General features: G+C 38.7%; 1 protein-coding gene across 1 annotated transcript; it reads right to left on the bottom strand.

Annotated features, from left to right (window-relative positions):
- Nucleotides 1-880: 880 nt before the first annotated feature.
- On the bottom strand, nucleotides 881-12,213 carry wnt7aa (wingless-type MMTV integration site family, member 7Aa). The gene is made up of 4 exons (XM_052111879.1): nucleotides 11,506-12,213; nucleotides 10,632-10,858; nucleotides 6,131-6,402; nucleotides 881-3,140 (listed from the first exon to the last, which is right to left on the bottom strand). Exons 1-4 carry the CDS (start codon nucleotides 11,574-11,576, stop codon nucleotides 2,661-2,663), a joined length of 1,050 nt encoding a protein of 349 aa, XP_051967839.1. The 5' UTR covers nucleotides 11,577-12,213; the 3' UTR covers nucleotides 881-2,660.

Raw genomic sequence — 12,213 nt, forward strand, 5'->3', positions numbered from 1 at the left:
TGGTGCCGAAGTTACTATAACCGAGACTGTTTGGCCAGCTGCCTTTTCACGCTGCTGCCTATTGATGAGTTTTCATGCAATTCTCAAAGGAGCGTTTTGTGATGATTATCCAAGGGGTGAACTTAAGATCTTTTCTAACTGTTGGATTGAAATTCCTCTTGACATCATCCTTCACAATGGCAAAGCCCCTCTTTTTGCCATCCCTTTCGCCTTTAGGGGGGACAAAATAAATAGCATCCAAAAGTTAGCTGGATTTTGCATAGTTAACATTTCGCTAATGGGCAGGCCTGCTTCTCAGGGAGACTAGACAGCATTTTTGGGGCCCACTGAGGCGTTGTTGTGGAGATGGCGCTGGGAAGTGAATGAAGCAGATGTCAGAGTAATCCATCAACCCTCTTCTCCCCCTCTATCTCCCCATTGCTGAGACACCCTCCTTACCACTACTCATCAATTAAATCCTGAAACCAGCCCTACCATTAACATACATGCACTTTTCTAAGCTTCCTCCCTGCCCTGCGGCCTTCTACACAGTTAAAACTGTCAGAGCCAGTAGTCAACCATAACTTAACAGCAATGTGTGTTTTGTAGCTGATAACTTGTTAGCACCTTACTAATTTGAGAGACTGTCAAGCTGGTGATGACTCTTTTTCACTCTTTTAGCTGGTAGGATGTATGATGGTGTAGGCAGAGTATGTGAATGGCAGGATTTAGTGGAGTTTGTTAGTGAGTAGTAAAACCTAATTTGACTGTTTTAGTTTTACCCTCTACAATTAAAATATATATTTTTTTTAATTAAACAAAAGTAAGCCTTGTGTCCCTAAAAGAGTTAGATTATCCACCCTCATTAATAAATCCTGCTAAACAACAAAAAAGGTGCAAGCCACAGAAATATTTATTAACACTGTTCAAAACACAATGCACATTTTTTTAATCATTTATGATGACACAATCATGTAGTATGATCAGTTTGGCAAAACATCTGTTGAAGTGACTGACTATTGTAAAATATAACATCAAAGCCATCTTGTTCGTGCACAATGCTCAAATTCAGTTCTTTGGTGAAAACCTTTTAATAGTCATGCATTGTTCTCAGTACCAGAGTTTTGATCCAGGATTATTTAGCTATAGTTTCCCTTTTTGATCCCACTGGACCATTTTCATGAAAATGCTACATTTAAATGTTTATGTAAATAGAAAACTAATTTGCATTTTTATCACCTTAAAATAGTACACAATCATTGAGATGTAGTATACATAATAAACACTATTGATCAAGCTGGTACCATGTCACAATCACACCCACACTGTTTCTATCTTATCACCCTTATTTCTGTCCATCTGAAGGACATCGGTAGTGGGATTTTCCTCTACACAAAATAAATAAAATACTCATATAAAAATAATCTCTTACAAAATATTTGTTAACACAGGGAAAATTTGTCTGGACAACAGATTTAGTCACATTGCGCAAAATACTACTATAAACTACTGTCGCAGAACAGAACTAGCAGCAAAAAGAGTGTTATATTACCTATAATGTATAGCATTAACAGTGTTGGTTATCTGATCTCAACAATCGACATCAGTAGCAGGTTGAGGCATCTCCTGTATGTAGGCTATTCCGTTCCAAAGTGAATTAATCACCAATTCTGTTTCTCTGCCAACAGAGCAAATATTAGCGAAAAGAGAGGGGAGCCTGGGGTCTCATTAGCATAAAGCTTTGTGTCAACTGAGGTCATGAAGTTTAAATGTAAGCGGGTAGTCAGATGGTTCTAAAGACTTCTGAGGTTAGATCCTATGTAAATACCACTATTTTATTGGCCTATTCCACATTATTGGTCTTGTAGACCAACTCAGAAAAAGGTGATGGTACTCGTTCGTTCACTTTAGAAGAAATTAGCCTTCAGACATGATGCACAATTCCAGTGTATATTTGTTCATACAGTAAGAATATATGTGCAAGGATTGAAGTAGAGAAAAAATGGCAGCACAAATACTTAAAATGATAAAGACAGCAGAGCACACTTTTTTTTTTTCGTACTGTGCATCGTTGTAGGTTCATCCCTAAGCTATTATGTACAGTGTAAAAGTTGGGACCATTTATTTCTATGCAAAACACACAATATCAAAACAGGAGAAAAACTAAATCTAATCTAGTAAACACAATGAGAAGAAATCAGTAGTTTCCTTATTAAATAAATTAACATTAGCTGTTTTCTCTAAATAAAAAGTTAAATATAGCCATTGTTGAGTCCATGTACATTTTCTTTTTTGGCCTAAAGTTCCTTGAGAAGGCCTTCCTCACTGCTTATGGAACAGAACACCCTACAAGTGCAACCCACATCTTTCTCATGGTCCACAGATCAAGCCTTTGTGGGCAACTTCGCTCTGTTGCTCAGCATTGGAACTGATAAGTGTCTGCTGGTACCAGCACCCTCAGCAGAGCTATGGAGCAATGCTGCTTACATTGCCTGCAATTACTCCATCTAAACTCACAGTGATAGAGACACCACCAGGACCAAGTTTTCCTGTGCAAATGGCTCTTTCCTCTCAATAACTTCAATCCATAGCAGTAGTAATAATCAATGTTGTGAATCTTGTAGACCTTCTAACACAAGTCATAAATGGGTGTGCATAAATACCCCACCAATAAATATATTTCACTTGCACGTGTACACCTCTGTCCTTTCACTGCAGGTGTTACACTTGACATAGCAACACCAAAGAAACTTGCAGTTGCACTGCCACACACGTGAGTACTGGTGTGTGTTATATCCTCGGCCGCAGCACATTAGGTCGCAACCACTGGCCTGCTGCGCAGTCTTATTGCAGATCCTACCCTGGGTTCCCATGCTTCCTGTCACAGGATCTGCCTCACAATAGTTGGGCGACTTCTCAATGTACACCAAATCGGTGTCCATGGGCTTCCGGTATGAGTAAGGTTTTTTAATCTTCAGGAAGGTAGGTCTCTTGTTCCGACTGGCTCGGACCGGTTCCACATGCACGGCGTGGTTATACTTCTCTTTGAGGATGTAACCCAGCTGGCGGAACTTTGGGAGAGTTGTCCAGCAAGTCTTGGTGGTGCAGGACCCGGATACACCATGACATTTACATTCTAAGCGCATGCTCTTTTCCAAGATCTGAAGTAGGAGGAAAAATAAATAAGTCAGTACTTTTGGGATCATTTTGGCCCCTAGGTTCCCAATAATTAGTTATGTCACAATACCGGTATCAGAATTGGGTCCAATACTGCACTCATGTACTTGTACTCGTGTTCATAAAAGTGCTCTGATACCAAAAACTGATATCATCTGATGTATGAATGTCATTCCATAAACATTTAGAGCACAAATTAAAATTATGTTATGTCCTAGTGCGATTGTTAAAACGTAAAGGCTGCAATTTCTTGTGATAAATATATATTTTGAATGTGTGGAGCTGGTGTTTTGCAGATGCCGGCTGCTTATACCTTTTTACCTCCTTTGCTCAGACACTGAAAACACCATCATAAGCATTGCATACTTTGTAGTAGATGACAGCAAGCAGAGTGCTAATTCACTTTGTTGCGCAAGGCACATTCTGACTACACATTTATTTAATTAAATAGTGTGGTGGTGGCATAGTGGGCTAAGGCACATAACTGTTAATCAGAAGGTCGCTGGTTCGATCCCCACAGCCACCACCATTGTGTCCTTGAGCAAGGCACTTAACTCAAGGTTGCTCCAGGTAGATTGTCCCTGTAATAAGTGCACTGTAAGTCGCTTTAGATAAAAGCATCTGCCAAATGCATAAATATAAATACCACCCTTTTGGGGTTCACATAGTGACTTGCTTTTACAGATGTGAGAACTTATGGTCAAAAACACACAGAAAGAAAGGGCTTTACTTCAAAATAAAAGCTCAATTTAAATGTAAAAGTGTACTACAGAAATTGTGAATTGTGAACAAAAATGTTACGTATCGACGAGTACCAAAAGAAGTATCTGTATTCATACTCCCCCCCCCCCCAAAAATGGTATCAAAACATCCCTAGTAATAATGGAAGTAGACTGTATAATTAGGCTTAGGTAGAATCAGTTAGTCTGACTGGTGAAAATTTTGAAGTGTGCAGTCATACATTACAAAAGATAAGAATTACTGAAGCTAAAAAGGGAAAGTATGAGAAAAGAGTAGATCACTGCTGATTGTTTCTTCATTTTATTTACGGCAAAGTAGTGGTAGTTTTGGTCATAAACCATGGTTTAAACATTTTGCATTTATCAGCATATCGTATGTATTGCATATTCCAGCAAACTGTGATCTGGGTAGACAAACAAAACAGTAGGAATTAGTGAAATCACCATTGGTGGCATTTGTGCGCATACAGTTGTGTATTTTGGAGCATATTTCCAGGAATGGTTTAACAGGTTGAGACAAAGGTATTTAAACATTCCAATATGAAGAATGCAAGGTTTGTTAAACTTGCAGTGCTAGACTAAAGACTACCTCATTCCTCTTCGGGCCTGCAAAACAGCATATGCATTAACAAGCTCTCCGACTACTTGTAGGAAGCCGTTTCATTTGTGTACACAACACACACCACAAATTGTTTCAAGGGGCAAACTTTCAGAGGTTGTCTGTAGGATACTCTTGTCCTTTATAAGCAATGGAGCGGAATCTATGCAGGATATGATATAAACACTGACTGAACGATGATCGCAGAGTTCCTACAACAATCAGCCTGCGTGTAGTGTACACAGATAAAGCGCAGGAGTCAGGTTTCAGGTGGCCGTGTTCTTCCCCTTGTTTTCATGCCACTGGTACAAAAACAAGACATTTTGAGCACCGGTATAACCGAGGTAGTCTGTAGGTTTTTTTTCACCTGTAGTTATTATTTAATGTGTTATTATTTAGGCGACAAATGCCTACCATTTTTGCATTTCGCATACTGTTGCAAGAAGAAAACACAGGTTTGCTCAGAATAGATGAATGAATGGGCAAACGTAAGCAGAACTCAGTGAAGCAGAGTGCCTGTTTAGATATGGAAGATATCTGAGAGGTCTGACTGGCATCAGTGGATTGCCTGGTTCTAGGCGGTATAATCTTTGGTATGGTTGATTAATGTGTCCTTTCTCCCCCTTTCTTTCTATTCATATCACTTTTTTACTCTTGCTTTGATTGAAAGAGGCTTCACTTTTTAATTACCTTTTTGATTCTTTTTTAGACTCTTAGACTTTCTATAGTCTTCTTGGCAATGGTCTGCAATCTAGGATGCATATCAGGCTTCGTGTTGTCATGCTGCTGATTCTTGATAAACAGTAAGTCTCAGGAACATTTTACAAAGGAAAAATCTGTGTATCACATAAGAGGACACGCCTCTCTCACTGAGGTGGTTTATTTTAACACATTAACCAATCCAAATGATGGGTGTGGTTTGTTGATATCGCACCCATAACTTTATTGAAGACTGCTTAACAAAAAGTATGAAACTGCATCTTACTAAAAAAGTTGTTACAATCATTTTAAAGAAAACCGGCAATGACTTTGTGAATGCACAAGTCACTGGACTGAATTCACCTGCTATAAACACGTTTGCTTTTTGTGCGGCACCAGATGAAATATTTTATTATAAAATTTTACAAAAGTCAGTAGCCAGACCTAGGGTTTTAAAGCCCATGAAGAAGCTCTGTCCAGAGTGCTGAAACATCACACTCTCCAGATTGGCACTGAATGATGTAAAGCTTATGAAGGTCAGTCAAACTGCTCAAGATTTACTGGGTATGCCGTTGTTATTTTAATGATGATATTTTAACAATTATACTCTTTTTGACTTCTCTGATTCTAAAATTTCATTTCCAACCATGTCTTGAGTTCCAACTGTGTTTGGCACTGAGTGGCCAAATGTATTTTAATCAACTGACCTTAAATCACCAAAACCACATATGGAAGTAGTCAAAACGCACATGACCATATCGCATTTGAGGTGTAAATGCTAATCAGTCCTGATGCGTCTATCATGAAATTTAATTCACAAGTAACGAAGCCTTGTAAGACTTTCAAGAAAGGTGTCTCATATAAATAGCTCAATCAAGACAACTTAGTGAATATTATACATACAATTTGTGTAATTCTGATGACTTGCACTACATACCTTGCGCCCCACTTCATTGTTATGGAGGTTCATGAGTGTTCTGGCATTCTGCTTGATCTCTCGTGCGTCTACAAACACCTTTGAGAAGCTCAGGCCGTAGCGGATATCGGCTGAGCATCCTCCCCACTTCCAGCCCTCCTCCTGGTTGTAGAAGCCCTGGTTCTCCTTGTCACAGCCACATCCACTCAGTGTACCCTGAGTGCAGGCTGCTGTGATGGCATGGGCAACCCCAGCAGCGATGATGGCGTAGGTGAAAGCAGCCTCCTTACTGCCTGAAACCAAAAGAACAGTCTCGATCAGAATTGCTGACAACAAGATCCACTGACTTAGGCAGCATCAAACTCCCCTTACATACCTGACATAGCTTGATACTCATAGCAATAATAAAATATGTTAGCTGAGTCAAGTGTACTTCATTAATCATGCACGCTTTGCACTTATTAATGGTATAGCCTGTGGCCTGTGTTAGATGGGGGTAGGGTCTTAGTGAGAAAAGTCCAATATAAAAATGATCTAGAACACCAGATACTGCAGACTGAGGCTAACAAGGCTATGCAAACAAACACCAATCACATAACTGTGATTACTCAACACACAAATGATTGTCCTTTAGTTGTCATAGAGAGGAAACATAAAGACAAATAACAGATGAGCAAAGGAAGGAACGGTCCATCTCTTTAAGAAGCACAAAGGACAAGGGTTTATTTCAGAGACAACAGAATAGTAGAGATAGAGATTATGTGTTTAGACTCTAGCCTGGCCACTGTCCCAGCTTCCGTCAGAACGAGGGATCCACCCTGTGGAGATGAACTTCTCAGGCATGCAGCGCCTCCCTGGCCAGAGCACTGTTATAATTGATTGCCAATGTTAAATGGGGCATTTCCAGGTTAACAGTAAATTTCATTATATGGACAATGATAAGTCAGAAAATCCTAAGAAGGGTTTATTATAGGGCTTTTGTGTGAAGAACTCGTGTGTGTTCACATGAAGCGAACGGTGAGAAATATTCTTAAAGAAATAACTCGTAATATAGGAATATTCTGGTTTAAATACAAGTTAAACTCAAAATTACCGCATGTGTGGCATAATGTTGATTACCACAAAAATGCATTTCAACTCATCAAAAGTTGTTACAGTGATGCACTTACAATGGAAAAAATGGTGGCCAATGTTTTGAAGGTTTAAAAGCAGAAATGTGAAGCATATCATTTTATAAAAGCACTTTTTAAAAGCACTTCATTCTTCTGTTAAATCTTGTGAATTAATTGAGCTGTAGTGGGATTACAGGATTTGCTGTGTTATTCTATCATGACATCAAAGTTGCCAGTTGTAAAATTGGATATAACTTTATACAAAAAATGTTAGTAAGAGATTTTATCAAACTGAAATCATACTAATACTCACATTGTTTTATGTCTTTTGGCTATACGTGTGAAACGGCAAATGTTTTAATGTTTATGGATTGGCCCTTATTCACTTCAATCATCTGTGCTTCACTGTAACCCAGATGTTTGCTTTTTTTTTTTTAAACAAAAGGAGGGACGAGTTGAAATTTATTTTGTTTATACCACAAATGTTGTCGACTGAGCTTAACTTGTATCGAACCCAAAATATTCCTTTAAATGAACAGATGACCAAGCTCCAACTTAAAGAGTGACTTTTTCAAGAGTATGTTCTAATGTAATAATATTTAAGTTTTCAATTGTTATTATTAATTGAATGATGACTACAATCTTTTTCTTTGCTGTGTTCTTATTCAGAAACAGCCAAGCTGCATGGAAAATCCCTTCACAAGGAAAGCTAAGGTTTTAAAGATACTGTATATTGATTGTTGCTTAGTCATGTTAACGTTCCCAGAAATGTACATATCATCTTCTGGATTAATGAATCATCTTCTATTGACTCTCCCAAAAATCATTTACACACCTGGAATCAAAGAAACACTTTTTAAAAAGTTAATCTTTTTCAATGCATAGGCCTCATAAAGAATGATGTCATGAGTTATCTGCAATTAATATCTTTTCTATATTTTGAACATTTCATGGCAAGAAGTGGAAAACCCAAAAATATGGCAGTCTGTTAACAGAGCAGCTCAACAATTTTGGAATTTTCACCTTCAAGCAATCTAGAATGGTAGTAACAGTCTTCAGTAGTTTCCTGAAACTCACTAACATTGGTATGTGTTGACCTGCTGATGATAAACATCTTGGAACTCTGCCCATGCAATTTAACAAAGGCCAGTTTGGGGCATCAATTATGTGAAGATTTTTATGAGTTGTTTGGGCTTGTCGCCAGAGGAGAAGGGATGTATTCCAGAAAAAGGAAAATTAAGACTAGGACCTATCGAAGCAAATTATCGATACGATGGAATTGAATGGTCCTTGTCTTTGTATATCACTGGAGCTATGTTTACTTGTAGTATATCAAGATATTCTGAACACAAACACAGCCGATAAGACGCCCATAAAACATGTGTGTTATGACACGAGTGTCATTTGCTTCTTGGAGATATCAGAATAAGTGGCATGATTCTGTGCGAGAAGTCTCTTTCCAAAACTGTAAATGCGAGAGGTTAATTTATAAACCTCATACAATGTACTTGTCTGGACTTGAGGCATTAATGCTGTTGGAAGAAAACTATTTTTGAGCATACCAGAGGGTGGTTAAGTCAGAGAAGATTTAGAAGGGTTGCACTCAAGCGCTGTAAAATAACACAAGCACAAAGATGGTACGTCTTTCGCATATCTGTCCAACTGTAGCTGATTTCATGCAATGTACTGCAGGCTATATTTCAATCAAAACTTCATTCATATGCACGATAAAAGGTAAACAGGTCCTTGGGTACTGGAAAAGGGGTGTTCAAAGACATATATTTCAGAAACACTGTCAAAAGTGCACCAACAAGTGGAATCCATGGCTGTGTGTGCCAAATGTGGACCTTGGTACCAGGCCCTGAAAATTATTGCACATTATTCAACTTATTTTTTTAAATACACAAGAGTACACAAGTTCCTCCCCAAAGGATTAACTACCTCTTTTCATCTCTGCGGCTTCTGCTACTATGAGCATGACTGGTCAAACACCCATTGCAACCAATTCTGTTTGAACGGTTGTCCACTTTCTTTAATCCTCCCCACACCAAAAAGACATCAACATTCTGCTGGGATATCTGGTCTTTCAACTGCTTCAGAAATGGAGACACGGTCTGTCACATTAGGTCAGTGTCAGCTCTATAGCATTTGGATGGAGAGGGTTCAACACAAGACCTATAGCAGCTGTCCAAGCAGGCAGCCCTAAATAATATAATCAGCACCCACAACAGATCCAGGCAGCCATTCAGAATGAGATGGAAAAAGAAGACAATCTGAGCAGAGCAAGTTCTTGCAGCCTTCTTTGATTTTTCTGTCAGGAGGTGTTTGTCTTTGATGCAGAGGGATAAAATACAGCTTTAGCGACAGATGCAAGCCTCTACAGATCTAAGCTTCTCCTCTGGCCCTCAATCGCAATGCGGTGACTGGATCTTAAGAGCGCATAGTAAAAGCAGAGTGGACAAATTTAATCTTGGAGTTGACTTCTGGTTGAATTCAGACATTTAAGCATCGAAATTCCCTGCAGCCATCTTCCACGGGGGAATTCAATAATTGTGCCTCTTCAGCAGCCAAAGAGGCTCTGAAACTAAAGCAAAGCCCTTCACACCACCATTCATCAGTGTCGTAGGCTCAATAGCATTGAAGCGCCTCTTAACAGGCCAAAGTTTGCCTTAGGAAAATGGATAACATTACCTCAAGTGAAAAACTCTCTTAATTAGATTTGCTTTGTCTCTCTAAGGTGACATATTGTTACATTTATTTACAATACTGTACTTTTTTCAGTCGTACCATTCAACCACTGTAACTTATACCCGTGGTAAAGTGAAAACCCCGACAGCCAAATCATTAAAATCTACAGATAAGACAAGACGACTAGAAAAAGAATTCTTTTGAGAGGGTGGACTGTTGAGAGGGCTATAAATCCAGCCGCGCTGGCACTTGCTCCCTGAATGCGGTTGAAACCTACCTGACATTGTTACTGTGGCGTGTGAGACACTAAACATTAGCCTGACATTCAATGACAAATCATTTCAACTAACATGTCAAAGTAAGTGAAAAGGGACACAAAGTGAACATTTTGGAGCTAGTAACAATCTAAGAGTCTTGTAGCAGGTGTATAAGAGTGGCTTCCAAATTAGGATTAATAGCAAAACTGAAATCTGTAAGTCAGCTCCATCTGGACAAGCTGGCTGAACATTTCTGGCCTAAAAATAGATTTATTTGGTGTTTCAATTCACTCTGAGGGTTTGAAGAAAAGTCAATATGTCACATCCCATTCTTTTTCTTTTCTTTTCTGCTGGAACTTTAACAGCAATTGGCTGACATTAGTCTAAAAATCAACACACACAAAAAATAAACACTTTCAATTTTGAATACTGCGACAAAGTAAATGTAATGATTTGGTAACATACCCACTTTCAACTCTTTTCCAAAGACAGTTCTCTCCCCGAGGGCCGAGCAGTTCCACCTTCCATTTTTGAATTGAAACTGACACTCATTGATTCCCATTTGCGCTCCTTCTCCAATGACAATGATAGCGTCAGGTCGGCTTTGACAGATAGTCCTTTGACGAGGGGCCAAACCAGGAATTTTGTTACAGATAATACTCGCTCCCAACGCAACTACGGAGGAAAAGCCGCTGCAAAGTTCCAAAATAAGGGGGTGTTTATTTTCATAAAGGGAAATATTGTATATTTAAAATATGATGCATTTTCATGGAATGGGACATGACTAGAAGATATCTCCATGAAGTTGAAATATTCTGGGAGATTATCGATATTGATGCGGTTTTGCTTGTGGAATATAAAATCTGCGTATTTCAATATTATTTTCATGGACTTGCCACCAATAAACAATAAAAATGAAGTAAAGAGATTTATTTCGTGCAGCAAAAATGGACATTGGACTGCATGCGTCAACATGTGCGAAACGTGTAATCTGGGATAAAAATAATAAAACAAATGCAATACTCTTAAATATAAATTTACAAAAAAAAAAAAAAAAAAAAATCCCACTTGCAATAGACTATATATTTTAGAACTGAGCATTTTCCCCTTGACTATACATTAACATTCTTTTTTTATCGAATAAAGCAGTAAGCTGCTTTTAAAATGCCAATATTATCGTGTTAAAAATGCAATGCATAATTATGGGCCTTTGCATTGCAGAACTTCAGAATTACAGAATTTTGGAACTGCAATTAACTTTTTTTTCTCCCCTTAAATTAAGAACTAAAACTTTGTTACAACAGGTAAACACATTCCATTTGACCATACACATACTTACCCAATCTTCAAATATATTATTCCCAAGCAGAGGAAAATGTGAAAAATCCATCGGCGTGTTTTCCTACTCATGTTCAGCCTTTAATTTGCAAAATGCGAACACTGCGAAATGAAAATAGCCTCCTGATGGGTAGCCTAACCGGAGGACGACAGGCTTTATATCAACAAGCAAACCAAGTCCTTGGAGTGATGCAAAACTCCGTGAGAACTTGAGGCGAACACCTGAGCTGAAATCCTTCGGGACTTGCGGAGGTGAATGTTATTCTGCATATGTACCACTTCTGGAGCACTTTTACGCGTCGGGATTTACTGGAAGAAACGCAATAATTAAGTCTATAACTAGATCTTACATTCACAGCACTCTTTCCCCAGTAGATCCTTTGTTAAATCTATAAGGGTGTGTTCTGGAGCAAGTTACATCTTCCAATACTCCATGTCTTGTCTGTGCGCTCCTGAAGGACAGTTGACTACCAGCAGGTTGATAACGCGACTAATTTCAGGAAAGTCGCTGCGAATACACGCACGCGCCTTCCCGCGACAAAGCAGAAGTATGCATACGGGAGGCCAAATCTTATTTGACAGGCGACAAACGAAAACTCTAGTGTAATAGGCGACTTTTGTAAGACTAAGGTATTTATTTATGTTTTTACTTTTACACCATTATAAGCAATCTAAGCAAGAGATGACTATTCAATATGCGCTCCTTGGC

Source organism: Xyrauchen texanus, chromosome 39 (assembly GCF_025860055.1).
Source record: "Xyrauchen texanus isolate HMW12.3.18 chromosome 39, RBS_HiC_50CHRs, whole genome shotgun sequence".
Classification (NCBI taxonomy): domain Eukaryota; kingdom Metazoa; phylum Chordata; class Actinopteri; order Cypriniformes; family Catostomidae; genus Xyrauchen; species Xyrauchen texanus.

Bases quoted from the DNA above. Each gene is read 5' to 3' on its own strand.
- wnt7aa (XM_052111879.1), bottom strand. From the start codon at position 11,576: ATGAGTAGGAAAACACGCCGATGGATTTTTCACATTTTCCTCTGCTTG. The intron at 10,859-11,505 runs GTAAGTATGTGT...GGAACTTTGCAG, and splicing joins ATAATATATTTGAAGATTGG to CGGCTTTTCCTCCGTAGTTG. The intron at 3,141-6,130 runs GTATGTAGTGCA...CTCCTACTTCAG, and splicing joins ACAATGAAGTGGGGCGCAAG to ATCTTGGAAAAGAGCATGCG.